Source organism: Polistes fuscatus, unplaced genomic scaffold, assembly GCF_010416935.1.
Source record: "Polistes fuscatus isolate 324 unplaced genomic scaffold, CU_Pfus_HIC Scaffold6, whole genome shotgun sequence".
Taxonomy (NCBI): domain Eukaryota; kingdom Metazoa; phylum Arthropoda; class Insecta; order Hymenoptera; family Vespidae; genus Polistes; species Polistes fuscatus.
Window position 1 is genome coordinate 29,630 of NW_025113140.1, and position 25,427 is coordinate 55,056.

Sequence of the window (25,427 nt, forward strand, 5' to 3'; positions counted from 1 at the left end):
TCAAGATAATTATAAAAAATGAAAACACTTTTCTTTATTTAAATTATGATAAAGGATTTCGTAATTATTTTTTGTCTTGCTATGATTTAAAATTCAAAACACTTTGGATGCACTGAGAGAACTGCGATAGTTATGTTTAAAGGAAACAAGTATTTTAGTAATAACAAGAATAACAATCTACGTAAATTTGAAAAAGCAAAATGAAATAAACCTTCCATGAACATACCACGTCCATTACGACGTACAACGTTCGGAATTCTCTTTACGGTCGGAAGAACAATTTATGCGAAATGTAGAAGGGTGTGTAACAGGGAATCGAGACTCCACTATACGCAAGAAACATGAATTTTCTTCGTTTTGGTAAGTCGTAAAATCGAATGATAACGACGCTTAAAATCCCATCGATGTATCCATTAAAACCTATTGTACTGCTACTCGTGTAAAAATCAAATTCCACTTTAAGTTATCTGCTTTATTTTCAAATACATATCACACAGATAAAATATTTGATTGAACATGATAAAGAAGCCTATGGGAAAATTGCAAGATTCAAATGAAAGTAACAATAACGTGTATTAGTCTGCCTGTTAGCTTTTTAAACGTTTGTTTTTCCGACACGCAACTTGTTCGTGAATTTTTCTTACTGTTTGAAGTTTGAAGTAGAAATTGAGAGTACAAATAAGTCTTTGCCGTTTTAATTAAAAAATTAGGCATTTATTGTGAAATAACGGTATTCAATGTTTTATTCGAAATATTTTCCATCACCAGCTACTACTTTTTTCCTTCTTTCTGGTAGTATACGGATGTCGTTTTAGAGGAACGCTTAATCTTTTGAGGCTATCCACGAATCGACCTTATTTTTGGTATCTTCATATGATGTGAAAGGCTGCTCAGACAGATTAAGATTTCGATCGTCATCATTAATTGGAGATTAATTTATCTAAAAAAAGACAATCGGTTAAGGGTTTGATAGTAATTGTTAAAAGGAAGATCATAAGTTGCGATTTGACGAGCTTGCCGATTTGCCGGCGCGTGTTAAAGCGAATGTATCATATCTACAGATCGCAAGGATATGTATATGTATTACACGAGCTGGATATGTGTAATGAGGTAAGAAGGAAAGCTAAGGAATGGAGAAGTATTACCGAGAAGTAAAATAAAACGAACATGAAGAAGAAGACAAAGGAAAAAAATAAAGAAGGAGGATGAGAATGAAGAGGTGGAGGATAAGAAAGAAAGCAGACAATAGTAGCCAAGGACAAGCAGTATTCAAATACGATCGCCACTGTCATTGGTCGCACAGAGAGAAACATTTTTGCAGACTATCATGGTTACAGGACAAGCATCATTTATTCTTTTTTTCTTTACTTTCTTCTCTCTCTCTCTCTCTCTTTCTCTCACCCTTCTTCGTGTATCTCTTTCAATATTGTTTCCAAGATCTTCCGTTGAGTTCTTTTGCGCAAAGAGAAATGAACTTTTAGGCCGTACATCAGTAAGTTTTACTACTCATTGTCAAAAAATATAGTTCGGTGTGCGTAGTACACGACGGTGACGCGTAAATATGAGTCCTTCCTTCCAGTGGCAATTCCTTTAAGAAAGGATTCTACTGTTCATTAAAATTCTTTTTCTTAAGGTTTCGAAAGGCAAGCTTATAAAGCAATCTCGTGACGTGTACAAAGATGTTCTCAAAAAGTTACACTACACCTACTCGAATTAGTATTTCGACTAAACAGCAGGACAATAGGATAGATAAAAATACACGATAATAATTAACGGATCAGGATAATTCTATTAGATATTATCGGGATATGAAGCATATAAAAATAGTTTGAACTGAAATTTGGTTGTTTTAATGAATACTAATAAAATGATTGATCCAATGTCATCGAAATATTTGAACACATGTGACAATTTATATCCATAAAAAAAAAGTTTTTTGAGTTCTGCTCGTAACATATATATTTAGTTTTATGTATTTAATAAAGATCTCGCGATGATGTCTATGCTCTTCTATAATCTGTCGACATTTAATCAGTCTTTCAGTTGATTTACCAACATAAGTGGAATAACGTGCGTCAAAATTAAGATTGAAATAAATATAGGTGACGTCGTTGGGAGGATTTAACAGGATGGTAAATTAATAAACGAGAATAACATGAACTTGCTTCCTCGCAGGATCCTAAGGAGAAGAAGAAGAAGAAGATTCAGGGTCAGCAAGTTTCGGATGAGCAAAAGAAAGCGAGTGAACATGTAAAAGGATGCTTGCTAAGGATAGGAACATAGTCGGGAAAAGACATACGCTTGTCGCGACCACGAGAAAAGCAAAGAAAGAAAGATAAACGAATAGGAGGGAGAAAAATAAGAAGATGCTGTCGGTGAGCTAGAAACATGGAGAAGGAAGAAAATGGAAAGTGTGAATGAGAGAAAGAAAGAGAGTAAGATGGAGAAGAAGATGCTGCTCCGAAGCTAAAAAAGAGAGAAAGATGAATGTTCGAAGGAGTATGCGAAAAAGAGAAGAGAGAAGAGAACGCGAAGGAAGAGAAAAACAAAAACTGCCAAGAAGCTCAAGCCACACAAAACCCGAAGAGTCGGACGAAGAGTAAGAACTAGAACCAGCCCGAGAGACTTCAGACTATACAACCAGCCATGGAAAGGTGTAGGGCGAGAGAGGTAGACTCTATACAGGGTGCTCCGTAAAATTGCGAGTTTTCATATGCTTCGCCCATAACCAAGGGTATTCTGAACGAGTAAATCGAGAAATTAAAAATCAAGTAGTTTTCATTCGTATGGTTTTCTCGTATTTAAATCACGTTAAACATGATGTTTGGTAGAAACATTTATTATGTTTTGCATAAAGGCTGCCTTTTGACGATTGATTAATATTTTGAGTGAATATTATGTGGAAAAAGAAATGTTTGCGATTCTTTAACGCTTATAAATTTCGACGTTAAAGTCGTATGTCTTTTGTAATGTAGTCGTCGTCGTCGTCGTCGTCGTCGTCGTCTTTGTCGAAGATCGAACGGTAATCAAAGTAGACGGGTTAGAAACGGCGATACTTGAATAAAGAAAAAATGAGAGAAAGAAAGGAGAATAAAAAGACACGATGCTTCGTAGTAATTCAGTCGAGGAAAGTTGTCAGGACGTCACGTAGAGACATACTCTCATTGTTTCATTTTAGATCGTAAAGTATGATTAATATGAAACAACATTGGTAGGAAGTTTGAAAGCATATCGTTTGCTTTCATAACGGACTGGAAGAAAACGCTGTTAAATGCTATCGTCCGGACGATTATAACCATATCATTTATTATTATCATAAAAATATAAAAAAAGGGAGAATAAATAATCGAAAAGATAAGTGAACATGGATATTAAGAGTATTCTAATTTTGATCAATTGCGATTACTCTAACTAATCTCGAGGTTACTTCAGGAATGGTTACACGATCGTTTTTGAAGATCCATAAGACGACGAGAATGACGACAACAACAACAACGGTAACGGCAGCGGCAATGGCGACGACAGGAAAGTGCAAAAAGGAAGGATGAGAAAAAAGGCGAAGAGATAAAGTGATGTACTGGAGGGGAGGGGGCACCCTTAAGACCGGACCGGGAAGAAGACCGGACCTGCGGTGTAGGCTGGCCCGAAGAAACCGGAATTTTCAACAGTGGCGTAACACGCCAGATAATACACTCGCTGGAGTCACGAAACTTGCTGTCGATGTACCGAACCATTCTCTTTCTTTTTCTCTCCTTCTCGTTTGCTTTTTTCCTTTCTCGAGGTCGAGATCTCCATGTCCGATTAGAGCCTTGGTCGAGGTTGACCGTTCCTTTTATCACAAAGCCCAGAGACTTGTTCTTTCCCGGTCAATTAAGTAACCTGCGTTACGCGGCTAATTAATTTCAGCGCAATTAATTAGGCCCATCTTGGTCGAATCGCTAAGTACGTTTGCTTGTATTGAGTCTTTATCATTACGTACACTTAACTCTCTCTCTCTTTCTATTTTAATTTCACCAATCGATCGTACTCGAGTTAAGCGTTTCGATGCTCATTAAATCGATATGGAAATGACGACTCGACCAAGATTTCGTTAGCGATCGAGATTAATTGTAAAGGCGTAAGATTAGTGCTATAATGCGTTCACAGCGAGACGTCATTTGCTATCGCGAGTAGAACGAGTCTCGACACTTTTCTTAGCCTCTCGTTGATGTCTCTTCATTGAAGAGTGACTTTAAAACAGGGCTCTTTAACATTTTTGCTAGCTCGGGCTACATTCGAATAAACAAAAATCTGTCTTGACTGAACTTCAAAAATATATTTATATGGTAGTTGTTAAAGAAATAAGTTAGTAAATAATGTACAATTAAGAATTATTGTAGGATTTTAATTTGACTGGGCCGCATTAAGCTTGCTCGAATACGAGATGCGACAGCATGGGGGTTAAACAGCAATGATATAATATTGTCTTTTTTGTTTACGCTTTTGGTATTACCGATAAAGAAGAAATTCATGAAGATGGTCTACGAAGTTGTAATACGAGTAAGAGTGGAGTCGCGGTGCTGGACGGTGGTGGCTCCTAGTGGCGTTGGCCAGAAGTATCAGTGACCTTGCCAAGGTCATCCTGTCCTAACTACTTCTCGACCCTTACCGTCTCTCCTCTTTGTCTCTGACTCTTTTTCTCCCTCTTTCTCCCTCTGCCTCTCCCTCTGCTTCTTCCTCTCTCACTTCCTCTTCGTTACACACTCGGCCCTTATTATTATAAAGCATTCGTCCTGATTCCCCCTGAGGCTCGTGTCCGTATGCCATTCATACACCTCCCCCCTTTGTTTTCCACACTCGTCTCGTTATGCTCTCCTACTTAACCAAACTCTCTTACTTTTACTCTTTTTTCTTTTCTCATTTTGTCTCTTCTACCGAAATCGGAACCACTGAACATAGACCATCGTTACGGGGACCATCTATTCTACAATTCAACTGTATTCCTAATATTGGAATGCGTATAGAAAATTCATTTTTAAATATTTCCTCGTCTTAAAGTTTATTTCTTTTTCGTACAATTAAATTCTATAAGAGACGTAGAAGATGTCGAATTTTGTTCACATTTTTACTCGTCGCGTTTGCTTTATCTTTGATTACCAAAGATTAATATATTTTTTGTTCTATTTTACAGGAATAAATCAAGTGGCTCGTATATCGGAAATAATGTTGAAAATAACGGCGGTGGAAGTGGAATAGGAAAATGGCTGCGCGATCATTTAGGAAGCGGCTCGAAAGGAAGCCACGATATTAATTCGTCATTGACATGTAAAACAAATATTATAAATCTCGTAAACGTCAGTTACGAAGAAAAGTATTTTTCTCGAGGTACCGCTTGCACATCGGAAAATCTTTACTGCAGCCTACCAAGAGATCATGGACGTCACGATTATAACAGCATACGAAAGATCTCTCATGAAAATGATTGGAAGTCTCGAGGTCAGGATAAGCCGCGATCGAGTGGTTCTAACTATCACGAGAAGTTCATTGGCGTTGATTTAGGTGGTTTGACGAGAGGTGGACCAATTTACAGCAGCGAAGGTAAAAGCTTGAAGAAACGAAATCGCGATCGGCGTAGGCATTCGTTGAACGAGCTTCGCGTACACGATCGACAACGTCGTAGAAGGTGAGTAATGATATTTTATTTAATCCTCCTGTCGGATAAGATCAATGATTCGCTTAAAAAAAAAAAAATTACAAAGTTATTGCGGGGACATCTGGATCGAGATTAACAGTTTTAAATGGTATAAGAGGGATATCAAGAAAAGTTTTCTTGCAAAATCTATCGATAAATCTTACCTTCTCTTTTTGTTAAAATGAGCTGGTCTTTATCGTTCACGATGACATAGCAACGGACCGGACGCATTGACGCGATGTCTCGAACTCGTCTGTTTTTAAGCCTAGCTTCTGTCCGTCAAGGTGCGTAAAAGGTTCAAGGTTTCGTAGAAAAGCGAAACAGGAAGCACACGTCCAAGTCGATCATCCCCGTGTAAAAGATGTCCTTTCAATCGACGCGGAACAAAATCTAACGTATCGAAATGCTAATACCTCTCGTGGAATAAACAAACAAGAGCTTACTCTGATTTATTTCTTGTAATAACAGAATTTTAATCTGAGTTGGATCGTAAAGCAGCTTAAAGTATAAAGGCTCTTAAATTCGAGAGTAAAAGCTCTTTTATTTGAGTATACTTACATACGTTTGTTCAATTCAACCTTCAACGAATCGAGGCGAATTATTGCCTCGTCATCGGAGCTTGCAATCGCAGCAGCATGTTCGAAAAATGGAGGGTGGGGGGAGAAAAAGAGTTGTTGTTGGATTGAATGCCCTTTAATGCCAATTCATCGAACGAAATTATAAAATACACAGGCGGCCTCGTGTACTCGTCTTCTTTTGTTTCGTTTCCTCACGTTTGGCAAGGTCGCGCGCGCCAACGTTCGACGTTTCAATGGGGGACAGCGTGCGAGAGTCGGAGATGCTTACAATGATCCTCGATTTTGTGCTCTTTTCCTTTATTCCCCTTTTATAAAGTCAGGATGCACGATTACTCTCTCCCTCTATCACCCGGTCGGACGTGTAACTTGCTTCGTGTTTGAAAACCGCCCTTTCGTATACCATCGGTTTCTATTTCTGTCTCCTTAAATTACAAGCCTGTCCAGAGTGATTCAGTGCATCGGCGTAAGACGCGTGGTATGGTTAGAAAGAGAGAGCTAGGAACGAATTTCTCGTTCGAAAAGTGGCTCTTTCGCATAACCGAGCTCTCGGAGATAGTTCCTCTGTTCCTCTGTTCCTCGTTGACACAGCATCGTCCAGGTGGAATTCACTTGACTAGGATGATTTATTACCAAATACGTGTACATACACATATTTCTGACTCTCTTCGATGATTACCGCGTCACAGTAGGAAAAGACATTTTTGTATTATTTGACAATCCCTTTTTCTTCTACTTAACATTTGCGTTGATTCTTTTTTGTCCGAGCATTACGGACGTAGAGTTACGTTTGAACGTTTCGGGAAAACAAAAGTTATCGAAACGTGGAATGGTTGGATGATTTAGCGCTGCAGTCATTTGGCGTCCTCGCGAATGCCCGCCGGTCATGGCAGTTGCTTCAACATTGGACCCCGTACACCGGTTGTAAGTGTCCACATCTAGTATGCGGCCGGTGTGTACGTTCAGAATATATGGCTGTCTTCGTGCTCGTCCCTCGTATAAGTTTCCTCTTCCTCGTGGCACGTAAGACAGAGAAAATAAGAAGAAGGAGAAGAAGGAGAAGAAGAAGAAGAAGACAAAAAAAAGACATTTACTTGGACAGTATTTCTTCTCCGCGAGGCCGCGAAATACCAGCATGGCCAGGTCGGGTTCATCGTACGTAACCCAGAAGAGTGAGAGTGAAAAAGGGAAGAGATTTCAAAAAATAAGCGAGTGGAAAAGAGCTGGAATCTCCTGCGGTCTTCGAAAGTAGAAAGAGAGTGTAAGAAAGAGAAAGAAAGAGACTAAAAACCAGTGTTGTGTTGGGAAGCTGAATTTACGACGAGGGCCGCGATAACCTCGATAGTCCGACACGGGCATATAGTCACCCCGTAACCAGCGAAACGTCTATCCCTGTCTCTCTTCTTTTACCTTGAAACTTTACGTTCGCCCGGTTATCGCACCACGGAAGTCTCCTAGACGTTGCTACCAACACTCGCTAACGCAGGAATATAAACTGCCACTTTAAGAGTGAATACTTGTGTGTCAATGACTTTACATTTCAACTTGGAATTTTTTACCAGATGAGAGATTTTGTGCATACGATTAAACTTTGCATGATTTGATTTTTTCTTGTTTTTTTTTCTTGTTTTAACAATTTAATTAAATATTACAACAGCAACGCATACTCTGTATTTGACGCATAAACATTTTATTTTTCCTTATTTTGCTTTATTTTACGTTTTTGCTTATCTAACATTAGATTTAACGTTTTAATAGAAACATTTGAAGAGAAAAATTTCAAGCAGCAAAAGTATTTTTAATTAAAAAATTGTGAATTACGAATCTTGTATCGTTTATCCTATACATTAGAACATGATCGGACATGTGTGTGTAAGTAGAAAACGTAAGTAGAAACCTTTCGTTTCAAGTAATATAAATAGAATACCCTCGTGGTCCGGGATGACTGGAGATTTTCCTCCTCTTCTTCTTCCTTTATTTTTCATCTTCCCTGCTTCCTTCTTCATCCTTACTCTTCCTTTCTTTCTCTCTTTAAACTTCCAATTCCGTGAGCACCATGACTTCACTAGTTCCCCAGAACTCTTTTTTCTTCCTTACAATCCACTCCACGACTTTAACACCTTCCCTTCTTACTTTCTTGACAGCCCCCACAGGGGGGAATTCGAGTCCTTCGATAAAGGGTCGACGACATCGAAGAATATTCCACACGCTATCTGCTAAACTTTTTGGGACACGTAAATATTGTGCGAGTAAGATTACGAAAATATCTGAGAACGTTTAAACCGTTATCTGTATATCCTATTACAAAACAAACTCTTTCTCGACCAAAAAGCATTAAATGTCGATGTCATTCCATTGATATCCTAAATTCTGGTAGGAGCGAGTAACAAACCAACTATTCTTAATAGAATAGTTACAGGAGATAGGGAAGGACGTTTTTCGTGAAAAATTAAACAGGGACTCCAACGAGGACTCAAACTTTGCGCAATATCTTTCGTTTATCATCTCGTACGGAAGTACGAAGAAGATGATCGAAGGAGAAGATCGAAGGAGAAGATCGAAGGAGAAGATCGAAGAGGAAGAAACGAGTAAATTAAAAGAGTAAAAGTCCCTCGAAAAAACCTAAGAAATATTAAAAAAATAAAAAGAAGGAGAGGGGCCCTCGACGGGGCTCTCGTTTCGAACCTGGCCAGGGACGGCGTATCGATGGGATTAATGGTAGTGACATCTCGCTCGTGGCCAGATGAGATTCTCCATCTCACGCTGCGAGCAAGAGAGAGAGAGAGAGAGAGAGAGAGAATGATCCGGAGGAAGAAGAAATCGAGGAAGAAGCTGCAAAGGAAGAAGATGACGATAAGAAGCAACAGAAGAAGCAAGAGAAGGGATGAAAAGAAGGGCCAGAGGGGGAAGAGACAGGGAGACTGGAGAGAAGGAGGGGCGGAGGGGACTTTACTCGATACAAGGCGAGTACGTTGACCTTAGGATTCAAGCCACGTCCTTGAGGATACCAAGATGGCGGGTTTATGCAACCGGCCACAATGGTATCCGGGCAACATTTCTCCCTCTCGCTCGCTCTGTTTCTTAACTTCCTTTCTCCGTGTACCCTCTCGCGTCGCATTCTATTTGACGCAAAACGATTCGACGCGCTCTTGCATTCTCGAGTGAGAAAGAGAGAGAAATCGAAAATGAGAGAGTGGGAGAGGGGTAGAACATAGGTGCGCGTTCGTGTAGACGTACACACGCACGAAGTTAGGAGACGCGCGCGTTTAAGCCAGTCAGTCCAGTTTCCATCGTAGCCTGCACAGACGAGCCTGGAATAAGCGGCGATTCGAAAGGAAATCAAATCTGAGGAAAGGCCAACGAACGGCCCAACGAACGGCCCAACGAACGGCCCAACGAACGGCCACGCTTATGATACCGCTCGCTCGTTTGCATTTTTCTCGCACGCGCGTGTCACCCAATGTTACGTCGCAACCGACACACTGATACTTGCATAGAAACTCTCTATTGCATCCGAGTTTAAGCTATAACACTTGTACCTCTTTCTATTTCTGGATTAAAATTCTTATCTTATCCATTTTTTAGAAATTTGTCGTCAAATTTATGTAATGTATGTAAAGTAGAAAGATAATAATGATTATGTGCTCTTTTTATTAAAAGAGATGTGTTTTACATAAATTTAATGCTCGTTATGCTTTGTCGTTATATACAAAGTTCAGAAATAATAAATAAGATTGATTTCAAGAAAGATTTGATTAAGATTATTTGATAGATATATTTGAAAAGTGAGATAAAAAAAAATAATGTATTATAAAAGTTTTCTTACAAGGGTTTTTACGTTTTAATGTATGGAAAAGTTGAAATGAAAACTCTGGGATAAATTCGTTTGAGGTCTCCTTCCTCCTTTCGACTTGGAATCTTCCCGAGTTGGAACTCACGAAATTGGTACGTCAGTGTCATCGGCGCGGAAAAACTTGCTCCGCGAGTCGAAACTTGGAGCCGCGAGAAAAAAGCAGTCGGGTCTGATACACGCTGAAGGAGAGGCCAACACGGCTCGGCACGGCTCGGCACGGCTCGGCACGGCTCGGCACGGCACGGCACGGCGTTCACGTTCGAATCCTGCTACGAGAGAGACGAACTCCTTGGCGCTTTCTACGCTCGCGACATGCATGATGCACCTACGAGATGAAGAAGGGAGGACAGAGAAGAGGAGAAGAAGGATCCTTGATCCTACAGGAATGCAGTGGTGGCGACCCACGAGCCCTCCGCTACCCCCTACCCTCTTAGTCACAGTTTTTCTTTCTCTTTTTATCTTTCATATCTCCTATCTTTCATCTTCGCATTCACGAGATCTAATCCATGTATGGGCACTTATGCGAACGCTCATAGCGCGATACGGCTCGACTCGTTCTCTTCTTGGCTTGTTTTTCATCCTACCAGAACCTGTAATCGGGCTAATGGTTAGTGCAGCACCTCTTGTAAATCTCATCTTCTTACCTCATTCTGTGCTGTTTCGATCTTAATTAGAGTATTTATGTACCTATCTAAAGGAATGCTCAAATACGTGCTGCTAGCCTAAATCTTATCTGATTTACATATTTTGAATCTTTCAAATAATTATCCTCATATAATATTCGAGCGATGACATCTGTGTTTGGATTAAATACATGGTGTAGAGGGTGTACAGGATGTACAGGGTATACAGAATGTACAGGGTGATTCTGGAAAATGAGACAAGTTAAGTCAAAATAGACAAAAATTCTATGGCATAATATGTTTCAACTTCCTATAACTCAATATTTGCTCATACGATAATTTATACCAGATCAAAAATATGATATGAAAATTCTTCAAAGTATTTGACAATTATCCTTCTTATTGCTTCTAATCATTAGGAAGGTTTCAATATTTAGAAAAATCAGAATGCTAGTACCCTCTTGCCAGTACTGCACACTAATACACGATAATAAAAGAACAAACTGACATCGTGTGGGAAAATTTGTGACGAGAGGTTGAGAAACTCTCCGGTTAGCTCAAACGAGAAGAAATATAAGAAAGATAGAGAAAGAAACAGATTTATCGTTAAACCTGATGTGTGACCGGTCAATTAACCCAGTCAAAAATGTATAATGTTTACTTTTCTAGACTCTTACAATCGATAAAAGTGAAAGTGGTTGTCTGAAGCGGTGGCATGATCAACTTACAAATAATCATGGGCGATTTTCTTAATTTTTCTTTTCGTAAGAATCTTCTACAAAGTATTAGAAAACTTAAATAAAAAGGTGAATGTGAGATCGCGGTAAAGTCGTTTTCAAGTTATGGCGTGACCAAGGGAATCAGGGTTTCACACACACACACACACACATTTATATATATATATATAGATAGAATATAGAGAATTCGTTCAACTGTTTCCGTCGAGTTACAGCTGTCAAAAACGTTGGAAAAGCTTTTTATCGTTGGAAAAGTTTCGTACCGTAACATTCCAATCTCAAAGGAATCTCTTCGATAACCTAATAACATAATATAAAAAACGATGGAAACCGAAAACGAAATAACTGAATTTAACCTAAATATCGACTATGAAAATCCTAACGTCTTTTCACATATTTTTCACGACAACGACGACGACGACTACGAAGAAGAAGAAAACCGAAAGGACAACGATAAAGAAGAGAACAACAAAATTTATCTGACGTGGGACGAGTCAAGCATCTTCAGAGAGGAAGAGGAATACGAATACGAATACGAGTTTGAGAAGAGGGAAGAGAGCACAACAACGCCACGAGTTTCTCCAGCAACGATGGAAAAGTCCAAAGAGGATGAGAAGGAGGAGGAAGTTCGAGACTCGGTAGAGCCCGATTACGTGCTCGCCGAGATACCTGCAGAGGTTCGCATAAACCTGTCATTCTCTTTCGTTTTGCCCATGGAATTGCTATTCCTCACGACCTTCGTAATATCCTAAGACCCTTCCCATTTTCTTCCATCTTCCACCTACGCGTACCTCGGCCTTCGAACCTTTCCTCAACACCAATCCCACCCCTTGCCGTTCCCCTCTGTTCCTGTCTCTTTCCGCCTTTTCTACACGTTACTATCCATCATTATTTGTTATTTCTTACGAGCCAGGACTAAGCCAATAAAAGGATTACACTTTGGGAAACCATCATAACGTATCTAAAGAGATAATAAATCAAGATTTTTCTTTTCCTTTTCTTTCTTATTATCTAGATTTTAGATGATCGGGAAGCCATGATCGATATGATGAAAGGATTGATTTCGGAAATGAAATTACTCAGAAGAAGGAATAAGCTTTTGGAACGTCGCGTTTATCAACATTTCCAAAAGGTCCACTTTTTTAACAACTTTACATGGAATTATTTTGATTAAATTGATCTTTTATTCAATAATTTGAATAAATTAATTTAGAACTCGTTTCAACAAATTTTCGCGTATAGATACAACAAAAAGTAACAGCCAGTGAGATCGTAAGTAAAACGGCCGAAGAAATGGAGAAAATTTACGGAGAAGCTTTACAAGCTTACAAATCGCAGATCGACGAGGCGATTGCAAAGGAAATGCAATTGTTCTTCGAGATAGAGAATTACAAGGACAAAGTCGAGACCTTGAAAGACGAGGATGAACGCCTTTTCAAAGAACTTCTCGCACGGGAGAAAGAGATTGCCGTAGGTCTATTTTACGTTAAGACTGGAGGAAAGATCTCGGAGAAAGTCGTCGATGTGATCGCAAGTCGTCAGGTTTTATTTATCATCTTGGTCCATTATGTTTATTTTTTCTAATTACAAGAGAAGACAATTTATTCAACGATACAGCGGTTAATTTATGTTAGACGGTACGCCGGAAAGTATTGGCACGTGATCGTTTTGAAAACATCGCTCTCCAGCACCGTTTTGACCGTATCGATAAATTCCAACAAAATCTCGAAGTTTTAGGAGAAGGTATGACGACTGCGGATTATGAGACTCTTCGCATGGCAAATGTTAATCACGTGGACAAACTTGACGAGCGCGTACGGGATCTGGAAAAATTACGGATCCTGTACGTTATCAAATTTTTATGATATACGATAGATATTTTCACCATATCCGAATAATTAAAATATAATAGAGCGCCGATTATCATGAACTTTATTATTTAAAAGGAGTATGAGTAATTACTAATGTGTAATTGCACGCACAAGTGCATTACTACTAATTTAAAAAAATTCGTATTTGAAATACTTCAAATATGTATCCAGTTTCATTAAATAATCTATTTTTCTTTACACACAGCTTGTTATTATTCAAAGTAATATCAATATTTTAAGTATTCTTGTGTAATTAATTATCATAATTATTTGATGAGAATAGACTTGTGGAAATGATAAATGCGCTGGCTCATTTAAAAGAGAAGGAAGTATGCGTTGTAGAAGACATGGAACGCGAACGAAATAAATTGACGAAATCACGCGAAGATACTACGAAGATTAGAGAGCAGTTAAATCATTTTCTTCTATCACTACGAGATTTAAGAGAAGAGTATAGTTATAAAAGAGAAGAAGCTGGTATGCTGGGAGTACAGTGAGTTTCCAATATCAGACAAATTCGAATGAATTATTTGAATCGTAGTATATTCATCATTCTCCATTCATGTTTAGGCCTATTTTGCGTGAGATGGATAAAGCAACAAGATTGCGAGATAATTTGATTAACAATATTGAAAGAATGAAATCTGTATTAGAAGAATATAAACTTGCAACTGAGAAAAAGAAAAAAACTGCTTCGAATTTATCATCTGGAACGAATTATTCTAATTCAAGTTATTTCAATTTGTTTTTTACTTAAGTGGTAAATAGCTTATTTTTGAAACTTTTTGTGAGAATATGGTAAGTGCGAGGAAAAATTCGTTTAGAGGTCTCTTCTTATAATGAAAATATTGAAAAGCACAGATTTATTTGATGAAAGAATAAATTCGTTTGAGAACATATACTAGAGTAATGAATAAATTGATTGGAAAAATTTCTGATCGGTCGAATCGTCGAAAAAACAAATCTCTGAAATTTGATTTATGTAGAAATACTTGAATGAATCATAATAAATTCTAAAGCGAAACTTTTTCTCTCCTAGTATAAAAAGCACGCGAGCTATCTTTGGTACGATAAAGCAGACGTTTTGCATCGTTAAGGCGCGACAACTTAATATCGAGTGAGACGAGTATGGCAATGAGTATAAACCATTCGCCTTGATCATAAACGTCAAAGAGGACGTCGTAGTATCGTTAATAAATCACCAATTATCGATAATTATCTCAATATTGTTCGGTCAAGCATCGATACCTAGGAGGGGGTATCCGATCGACGACGATCGCGAATATGCGAGCGATGCCGATGAGATGTTGTTTAAAAGTACCTATCGTTTTTCACGCGAAGCTTTTCGACGTGCTATAAACGGGAAACATGGGCTTTACATTGGATTTTACGCGAGAGCTTATAATTTATCGTATCGATCGATATAGAACTATAATAATGTAAATTTGTAGTGAAGTAACACATTTAGCATGTTATCGATGCTGATAATAATAATGATGATTCGATATAATAAGATGTCCGAATTATTTATACAGAGACTCATGATTTTCATGAGGCGACACATGGGATAAATACAATATATCACATGCATATCGCTCCTATGTTATTACATAGCACAGGATGCACCGATTAATATGCCAATGAAGAATACACAACATCTGAGGTCACAAGTTAATATGTCAAACAGGATGCGTATTAAAAGGGTTAACCGCAATTCCATTTAGTACAACTGTTCGATTCAATTTCAAGAAGGCGCTACAACTAAAAGTATAACTATGTTTTTGCCGGATATTTTATTATACAGAGGACACCGAGAATAATATTTTTGTTTGATTTATTTTACGATTATTCCATTGAAAACGATCTGCTCTCATTCATTAGATATGTCTCTTTAAATAAAGTCGTTTTTTCTTAAATAACATGTTTCATAAAATTCAAAATGATGGAAGTATTGAAGTATTTCAAATGATACAGTTAAATGTTACACCCGGTATTATCTCCAACATAAGAGTTGAAATACAAGAAACGTTGGACCGATTCAGGTGACTCATACATAATTGTAGCATGCTCGCGCTTAATCGTCGCGCACACGTAGCTCATTAATTTATTATCTCCTCGCAGCAGGATCGTTCGAATCTCGATTACACGATTTTTCTCTTTAAAACGGACTCGTTTCGTTCAGTGATCCGTTGAAACGCCTACGGACCTTTTAAGCGGACTACGTCGACCCGCACGCACACACACACACACACACACACACATGATATGATCGTATTAGGTAAGGCAGATAGTAGAGAATATCAGGTGAGTTCGTTGAAACATCTTTTGACGCAAACAGCCTCGGTTAGAATACGTATTAATGATGGGTTTTACCATGGAAAGAATAAATCTGCATGGCAATTTGAAAGACCAGCCGAAGGATTTGCAGAGCCCTCATCGCGTGACTTCTTTCGAGCTCCTGGTTAACTGGATTACTGCATTAAAGTGAATGCACATCTTGTCATCGAATTTAAAATTCTTTATGCTAGTCGTGTTCCGATACATAGGAAATGAATCTAAATAAGGCGGGTGGGTCTAACGTCGTTTGCAGAAGAGTATTATTAATCGATTAATGCAAGTGCAGTGTCGATTAATCGACATGCAGTGTTTAATTCAATGCAGACAGAAAATTCAACTCAATAAAATAGAGCGTCGGATGTTCGAATTATTTGGAATAAAATTTGTTTCGATAATGAGTTTTTTGTATAATCGGTCTGAAACAATCCAATTTGTTATTAAATGAAAAATTAAGCAATTCTTTATAATTCCCGAATGATCTACATATAAGTAAACGAATAATAATTCATTAAAAAGTTGTTCGATTTCGCGTGTATCGAAGGATGAAAGTAAAGTACGTTTCTCTTTTCTAGGACGGTTAAAACATTCTGTCGTAAGTCCATCCACCCTACTCATCGCCAAGCTTCATTGAGCAGGATCCACGCGGTTCTTTTCGTATTCGAAAGGAAGCTCGTTCAAATTCGTCAGCCCTTTCCTATTGCTGCTTTATCCTATAAGTATTACGTTATGACGTCTTTTTTTACAAACTAGTCACACATCCAATTAGTATTCTATTATTTAGGAGAAAGTTATGCTATACGATGATACAATTGATATGGTACAATTTTCGATAATTTACGATATGTAAATGTTGTTCGGTTCTTAACACATGAACGCCGGCCCTTTTATTGTTTGAACTCTACGTCGTCCAAACGGATACTGGACCGATGAAAAAGAAAAGGTTTAGTGTTAACAAATGACTTTAGCTAACCTAAAATATCTAACATGTTACAGCAGATTACTTGGAACACCCTGTATAAACGTAAATTTATACTCTACCCAACAAGTTGACCGATTTCACGTAGGCGTAGAATTAGCTTGGCTTATGGCGATGCTAAGGTATACATATGTAATATTGAGAAAAGAAAAGGGGAAAGGGAGCGAAAGAGGGAATGAAGGTAGAAGGCGGGACGGTTGTTCATCTTTTTGTTCTTTTTTCTTTTTGTTTTTTCGTTCGTTCTTCTCTTACCTTAGGCAGAAATCTTCGTCGTCGTCGTCGTCGTCGTCATCGTCGTTGTCGTGGTTCGATCGAAAAGGGCGCGGCATGTATCGAAAAGGGATCTCTCGAGCTTCCTTTCCATCTTCTCTTTTCCTCGGATGATTTGGGGGGCCAATTAGGGCCGGCGTTGAAGCCATTAATCCTTTTTGGTAATTTGTCCGTACTCGGAATTGATTTAAGGCCGACGCGTGGACGAAGGAGGAGGGCAAGGGTAAGGGTAAGGGTAAGACGAATGTGTATTCGTAAGGTGTATATACTACGAAAAGAGATAACGTGTCAATTAAGCTACCCTGCAATTCACCGCGGGAAATTATGTACAGAGGGCATGACACGCGAGACGATAAATCACATACGAATAAGCCGCTAACTTCAGTCCTCCTTTCGACGAATATTTATATCATGTCCGATTTAAGAATGATAACCTATCTTTTACTTTTCTACTCGTTTATTATTATTATTATAAGCACATATCAGCTTTATTTTATTCAGAAATGAATAATAAGATACGCCTAAATGTCCGTCATTTATAATCATTGAATTCATTCCAATCGACTTAATTACAAAATTTCATGTTAACTTTCCAATTCTTCATAAATTGTTCAAAGTTGCATGTTATCCTATTTGTTTTTATATAGACCCTATATAAATCCGTCTAAATGTTTAGATACTAAACTGGATACACCTATACACATTGAAATTCGAATAAGTAACATTAAGCTTCAAAACGTTCTTTTGATACGTCAAGTCAAACGGCAACCGTCTGTTACACCTTTCGCTTACGTCGAGATTGTAAGTAATTCTTTGCAATGTAACCTAAAAAGCAAACAGATCGATCGAAATCGGCGTAAGCCGAGTGGCCGGCCAAGACAAAACCGTGGAAAACTGAGAGAAATCTTGTGGCAAATTATGCAGATCGATAGAGATTTGCATTCACTTAGCATACACCCTGGTCGTTTCAACATGCGCCCACACTTTGTAGAAGACTTTCATCTGTTTACCATAGGAAAAATATGCGCTATCTAATCCGGATGGATCTTGCGGTTAAAGTTGCTCTCACGGCACCTTGTCTTGTTCCGATCGTTCTTCGAGAATCTCGAGGAATCAATTCGTTCAATGATCTTACCTTTTTTATAATACTTTAATAGATTCTTATTCTTTCTGTTTAAAGTATTACTGCGATTACGCACTGCTATCTCCAACAATCTTATTTTAAAGAACTCTTCTAATCTATTTAACTTGCGATCTATTTATCTTTTTACTTGGGTGAAAAAAGTATTTTAAAGTCTCGTCTTCGCGAATGCTTCGCACTCTAGGCCTTTTTCGTTTGGATGAACCAGCAACTCGAGACGATTTTTCTCTTTTGATTATTATCGTATTATATTATTGATAATGAATCGCTCTATTAATTTATCTATAGACTGGAAAGAAAAGAAAAAAAGTTGAAACAGTTAGGCGCATATTTAATATAGAATTTAAGCGTGTGCGAGCGACAGCTGGTTTGCTCACGAAACGAGACGGTGCCGACTCGGCGCGGTGCGTTCGAATTTTGCAAGTCGACCGATATAACTCGGCAATTACCCGACACGCGGAACCCTTCCGTAAAAGGGAAAACGCAGGTTAAGGAATCATGTCCATTCTCAAGGTCGACCGGTATCCTACCGGCTCTCTTACCGCGGACTACATAACGCGTTTCTATTACGCGGTCATTTGCGGCGATTGTTGCGTGTCTCTTGCAATCAGTGCCTCGTACGTAGCTACACACCGCTGCTTTCTCCTTCTTCGCTTATCTTATGCTCGCCCTTTCTCCTTTCTTTTCCTCATCCTCTTCCTCTTCCTGTTCCTCTTCCTCTTCCTCTTCCACCTTTTCCTCTTCCACCCTTCTTGAACGGGAAACTTATTTAGACTTATAAACACATATAGTAGACGACTATAATGTAGGCTAGACTTGAATAAAATCTAATTTCAGGATCTTATAGCAATTTACCCATTTTTATCTAACATTTCAAGTCAAGCTAGAAAAGAAGGGAAGAAGCAGAAGAAGATAACAAGGCCGTTCGGTGATATCACGAGCGTTATCGGAGATCGAAGAACGTTTTAGTCGTGGCAATAATCGAATCGACCTCGGGTCAGAAGCAGCATCGACGTACTAGACGTCCTTGGCCAGAGACGGCAGATGGTCGGCAAGACGATGCTCGGTGCATAACGCGCGCACGCGCATACACATACTACACAGTAAACCATCCTAACTCGTATTCGTGGATACGTACGGGTATAACTTACGGACCAACATCTCCTTTCTTCCGATCTTCCATCCAGAGGGAGAGAGAGAATGAGCATTCGTTCGGCCAACGAACAAGAGCAAGAGAAAGATCGTGGGCGCCTCGAGTACCTCGAGAAGCACGAGAATTTCCTCGAGGGTGTATCGTATCGTCGTTGCTTCTTCTCGAACGACAACTTTACCTCACCCCCCTCTTAATCCCACCAAAGTCCCCTTTCTCTCCTCTTCCTCTAACTATATGCAACTCGTATTCCTTCGAGAACACTGTGTATTTTCACAGCTAGCTACGAGAAGATTCCTGGCTAAAAGTATTCATAGTTTCTTCAGAATTTATTGTCAAGTGTTTAGTACGTTAGAATTTCGTGCAGGTGAAAGTTGTCCATGTCGTATCAAATGTGGGGAAAAATATCTTATGATATTTTCTATAGCTTGCTATAAATCGTAATGTTGATATATATTGCGTTATTACTTTCCTTTTTACGGATTTAAGGAATTTTTCTACGACACGGTGTTCCGAAGCGGTCACCCTTCAAAATGCCGAAACCAAAATGCTAGCCAGGTCCAAAAAAATATTCCGGTACCGGGAATCGAACCCGAGCCTCCTGGGTGAAAGCCAGGTATCCTAGCCACTAGACCATACCGGATTTATAGCAGAGTAAAACTCATATATAATTAAAATAAAATAACCAACATTTTTGATCGATAGGACATCTACGTAAACATTTTTACAAAAATATAAAGCAGGTTAATTGAAATAAAATGGAAGAAATTGTGTTAGATTGGTTCGGCGATTATTATAAAAAAAAAAAAAATACAAAAATACTCACCAAGACGAGTAATAACGCCTAACCATAATAAAATGTGAAGGAATATTCATTGACGAAAATAAAAAAAATTTATCTCTTGAATGTCATCGTTTCACGATCGAATTTCTCAGCTATTTATTGCACCTTGGAAAGATAAATCGCCTCGTCGAACTAATTTTAATATCGCGAAAGGCCTCGTCGTCGTCGTCGTCTACATTCCAATCTTGGAGCAGGAAGAACGCGACGTATTCGTTAGCTTCTACTCGTTCATGTAAATCGCTTAAAGCCTCGCTTTATCACTTTGCCGATATACCGATGAGATTAGCGATACTAATCAATTCCATGGAAAAAGTATCACCTTACTCTTTCGTAACTTTTCTTCATAACTTTAATATTCCATTCAAGATGGATCCAGAATCGTGTTTCTTCGTTAACTCGATTCTACTCCCATTCATCATCTATAATTTCACATTCCGCACGTTACCTGGATTCCTCAGTATTTCTAGCCTGAAACTACATCCAGAAAGAATCGCATCTGCGATGATAAGAAAAAATTATTCCTAATCATTTCGTTAATGACCTTAATACATGAATTCTATAGTATTATAATTGAATTGGAATTTCTTTATTCTATTTGTATTCATAAGTTAGGTTAACCATGTTTATATTAAAACAATTTATTTAAACAAAAATTGTTTCTCTACACTTTTAGAAATGTACAGTATTAGAAAATCTGAAAAAATAAACTCGAGGAAAAATTGCAAACGGTGAAATAATTAATAAGATGAGCCGTTAGAGTTAGAAAAATATATTGAAGCGTGACAGAGACAGAGGCAAAAGGGAAAGGGAAAGGGAAAGGGAAAGGCAAAGGCAAAGGCAAAGGCAAAGGTAAAGGCAAAGGCAAAGGCAAAGGCAAAGGTAAAGGCAAAGGCAAAGCCAATGGCAAAAGTAAAGAAAAAGAAGAAGTAAAAGTGGACGGGGTAAGAGGTCCACAGAAGTGGAAGAAACGAAGCGGGTAGAGCGGTCGTTTGCCTTGGATCGAGGTTCGAAGCAGTGCACCGGTATAGAGTATATACCATGCGTGCGGTTTTGTACGGCGCGCATGGTAAAGTCCGGTGTGCCTCACGGCGGCAACTTCGATCCCGATTCGAAGCCGCGCGCATTCCATTTCTTCGTTCGTGAGTAGTCGTTGATATTCGGTCTGGCTCGTCGATTATCGGCGTTACTCGGCTTCTTACCGGTACGATCCATCCTTTCGGCCATGTTCGGCAACAGTCGTGCATCGACGCTCGTTCGGAGTGGAACGTCGGTTTTCGTGCTTTCTCAGCAACGTATGGTGGTAGTTGCGATGCTGCTGGCGCTCTTCTCGGCACGGGACAATGTCGTGGCCCGAATTGTTTTCTTCTAATCGTTCTTTCCAAATATTTCTTTCTTTTTTATTCGTCGCGATCAAATCATTTTTCTTCTAAAATTTTTCGAAATTAGTTTATTCGTTGTGTTTAATTAAAGACAACTCAAAGACAGTGTTCAAGGATTGACTCGTTTAGTGATCTTTTTTGATACTGTATTATTTTTCGTTTCTTTTTTTTTTAACTCATAACCATATATTATTCATTCTGTGACGTGGGTTGTGTACAGTGGATGTGCTTCGATCCTATACTCTTAAACTATTGAAATTAATATACTCTTCAATACTTTTCCCTGTTATTATTTTCTTATATCAACAACCCCCCTCCTCTTCTACCCCCCCCCATTTCTGCCACGAATTCAGTGTTCATTCTTTTCGAATTTTCCTGTGCTACAAACACCGTGCTTGGAAGATATACGACAGAAGAGTGGCTTGGATAAAGCCAAGAAGAGAAGAGCTATTTCCATCGAGAGAACTCCTCCAGCAAGAGAGAGAAAGAATCAACAGGTGGGAACCTGCTTGCTCACAGGTATTCTTTCTTTTTCCTTGTCGCCACCTGGCAACGCAAGAACGAAACGACGAAAGAATATTTTCTTATTCAATCGGACCAAATATTTGCAATTTTATTTTATTTTTTTATATTTTTTCACGCTTTCCTTGATATTCTCATATAAAACGGCAACAACTACGAGAGAAGTCATCTTTTTTATTTGGATTATAAAATTCTTTCGTTTTCTCGCGTATAACTGAAGTTATTCTTAACGTTTCTTTAACATTTGTTTACCGTGAGAATCTAACAATAAAGGTAGAATGCAATTCTCGTATCTTCGCACGATTCTTTAATTCATTCGCACATGGTCATGAATATTTACACGATTACGGTATCGTAATAAGGATTTTTTTTATTAAAAAATGTATTTAATCTTCGAATCGTAAGAAATTTGCAACTTTACAGTCGAGACTCCTTTGAACGGTCCCAGACTTGTTGGCTTCGTTTCTTTCTTGCTTGATTTCATTTCGTGACGGATTAAATGTTTTCAAATTTGACGTGCAAATCTTTGAAAATGGATAATGGAAAATAGTTAGGTAGATGTGAATGTAACGGACATTGGTCTTTAATTTATAAACCAACTACTGCATGAATTTTAATGAATTCTTTTTGTTCTTGTATAATTTCTTTTTCTGCTTCGTCTTCATCTTCGTCTTCGTCTTCGTCTTCGTGGTCGTCTTCTTTAGCGCGAGCAAGTTAAAGATAACGATCCTTACCGGATCTCCGGCGTTCGCGCATTTTCTCGTGAGCCAACTTAGGGTCTAACAACAAGAACAGGATATGAATGTTTCTTTTCTTGTATTTGATTATTATTCTATTATTGTACTGTGAAATGAAAACAATTATGAATTGGAATCGATTACAATTATATTCCTAAATTAACGTAATTTAAATAAAAAATATTTGGATTTCTTTTTTATAATAAATATTCGTAGCTTCAAAATTTATCTATATGTTTATTTTCTTCAATCTTTTTTTTCAAAAGAAAATATTTTTTTCCTTGTATTTTATGTAAATTATTCTTTTGTAAAGAAAAGAAATGTAATTATCATTTTAGCTTAAAATCACATTTTCTTATTCTTATCAAATTTTCCTACATTTTATTGGTGTCAAAAATATTGCTGAAAAATAATTACCCGAGGAAGTGTTTACAAACTTTTGACCCACCCTACAAAGAGAATGAATTTCATTTTAATTATATACGACTTTTGAAAATCTATCTTATTTTTCTGATTAAATATTTATACATTCATTTCGACATGATTTAAATGGAATATAAAATCGGGAATAAAAACTAAACATTACCGTAGCAAAGTTTAAAAGTTGTAGGTAATATTTTTGAACGTAACATAAGAACGTAAGCGTATTCGTGAACAGAAAAGAAAGACGAGAATTGCTACGCGTGCAGCAATACGATCGCGTTAAGCCGCCATTAGCGACACGCTTGACATTCTCTGGATATTTTTCTCCCACAAAGTAAAAGAGTATGCGATTTTGCCTGCACGCATATTTTCTCATTGGATCGAACAATTTCTTAACTCCTTCAAAACGAATCGATTCGAAATAAGTAGGTACAATAAGAAAAAAAGGAAAGAAAGTTAATCGAACTATCGAAGATTTTCTTCGATTTTGTTTTTTCTCTTTTGACTTTGAATTTTATCCCAAGAATACTATTTCATTTATTTTATCGAAATTATTGAATAACATTTGATGACAATTTTTATGTATTGCAACGTAAGAAATTTGAAAGAATTTTTGTTTATTTAGAAAATTATTAAAATATGTTTAGAGAAATCATAAATAACACGTAGTAGAGAGAAAGTGCAATTAATTCTATTCCAAATTTCTCTAATTAATATCATCGACCGTATCTGTATCCTTCAAATAGAGAGATGGCAAACGCATGCATTTTATGTAACGTACATAAATTGAGAAACAATAAAAATAACCGAAGATTTTTGTTCCGACATATTTAACTTGAAATCTTCACGAAGATAACATATTTTCTATCTTACTTTTTTTAAGTTACAGTTAATGCAAAATAAATCTTATTAAAAGCAAAGATTATTATAAATAAAAATAAAGACAAATCGGGACGAAAAATGATCAGTTTAATTCTTCTCAATTCGAAAGAAGAAGCTTGAAATGTATAGTTCGTTTCTATTTCACGCTTTCAACGTTTATTATTCTTGCGGTTTTGTATTTGCTATATTTTTTCATCATCATCATCATCATGTTCATTCCTCCTCTGGGAAGATATAAAACAAGCTCGTTTATCGTTGGTAGTAGAAATCATGCTCGGAAACAAGTTTAGCATAGTAGTTTTCGAGTCGGCCTTGACGTGAATATTCGAAGGTACGGTGTATTTGAAAGATCTTCACTTAACTCACTGTATATAGGATCGAGGACTACAAAAGTTAACCGCTGAGGGTTCTTCTTTTCTTCTTGTTCTTTCTATGTCGATCGAAGGTTTCTTTCTCTCTCTCTCTCTCTCTCTCTCTCTCTCTCTCCCCCTCTCTCTCCCTCAGTTGCTTTCTCATGAATGAATCATGACTACCTTTAAGAACGAAGAATTCTGCCGTACGAGGAGAACGCTCACTTGCGGGTACGAGCATCGATACAGGTAGCTACCTGCGGTTGTTAATTATGGACGAGCAGCAGACGTACAGAGCTATGGCATCTCAGAAGGTCCAAACGTAACGCTTATTAAAATACCATCAGCCAAATGCGTCGATCGTTGTACTCTCGCTCTGTTAGGTCGTGACCCTTTTCCTACTCCTTTTTCTTTGGTTCCTTTATTTTTTACTGCTTGAAAGGAGCATCGTTCGTGAAAGCTTGGCACGTTTCTTTGACACCTTTTACGAAGGGCCTACCTTCGTAAAAAAAGGGGATGAAAGGAAAGTCGAATTCTACAGTTTTATGACTTTCTTACGTATATGCGTGCGTGTATTTGGAACAGACTACAAAAATAAGAAGAGAAGAAGAGAAGTGTGCAAAAGTTACTTTCCGTATGAGAGAAAAATTGTGCTGTCTCATTATTTGCATGAGTTTGCTGCCGACGTACCGACAACAACCATACTACGAATGGCGATTGCTATTCCTATGGTACAACTATTGTTCCGTGTACGCTATCGCTTTCTTGCACAAGTTCGTGTTGTTTCTATCGTCGACTTGACTTGCGTTTTTTTTTTTTATAATATCGTCCTTTTCCCGTAAACGTTCTGATACTATCCTCGGATTATCCTTGTCCAAGAATTCGACTCTGTATCAATAAGTCTTTACGGCTTTTCGACAAGAACTCGAGGAAAAATGTGATCAAAAAAGTTGTAGGTAGTACTCGTTGAATGTATCTTCTACCTGAACGCGACGAACTTTGAAGGATAATAGATCTTCCAGGAAGATTCATTGTAGAAAAAAGTAATCCAAAATATTGAGAAATATTCGAATACAGAATAGAAAC

The 25,427-nt window shown here is 37.9% G+C and overlaps 2 protein-coding genes and 1 non-coding gene across 5 annotated transcripts in view; 2 read left to right on the plus strand and 1 right to left on the minus strand.

The window, feature by feature from the left end:
* The window catches only part of LOC122523697, an 84,386-nt gene that overhangs the window by 9,587 nt on the left and 49,372 nt on the right, over positions 1-25,427 (plus strand). The window contains exon 2 of the mRNA XM_043645615.1: positions 5,171-5,662. Coding sequence (XP_043501550.1) covers positions 5,171-5,662 — 492 coding nt within the window. The remainder of the gene's footprint in view (positions 1-5,170; positions 5,663-25,427) is intronic.
* Trnae-uuc lies at positions 19,776-19,847 on the minus strand. Its single transcript has one exon. It is a non-coding gene; the product is annotated as a tRNA-Glu (tRNA).
* Positions 21,638-25,427, plus strand: part of LOC122522871 — a 109,891-nt gene continuing 106,101 nt past the window's right edge. For 2 of the 3 annotated variants that reach the window (XM_043644211.1, XM_043644210.1), the window contains exon 1: positions 21,839-21,946. The gene's annotated coding sequence lies outside the window, so the exon portion shown is untranslated. Of the gene's footprint in view, positions 21,947-25,427 lie in introns of all 3 variants that reach the window. The other variant, XM_043644212.1, reaches the window with a different exon arrangement.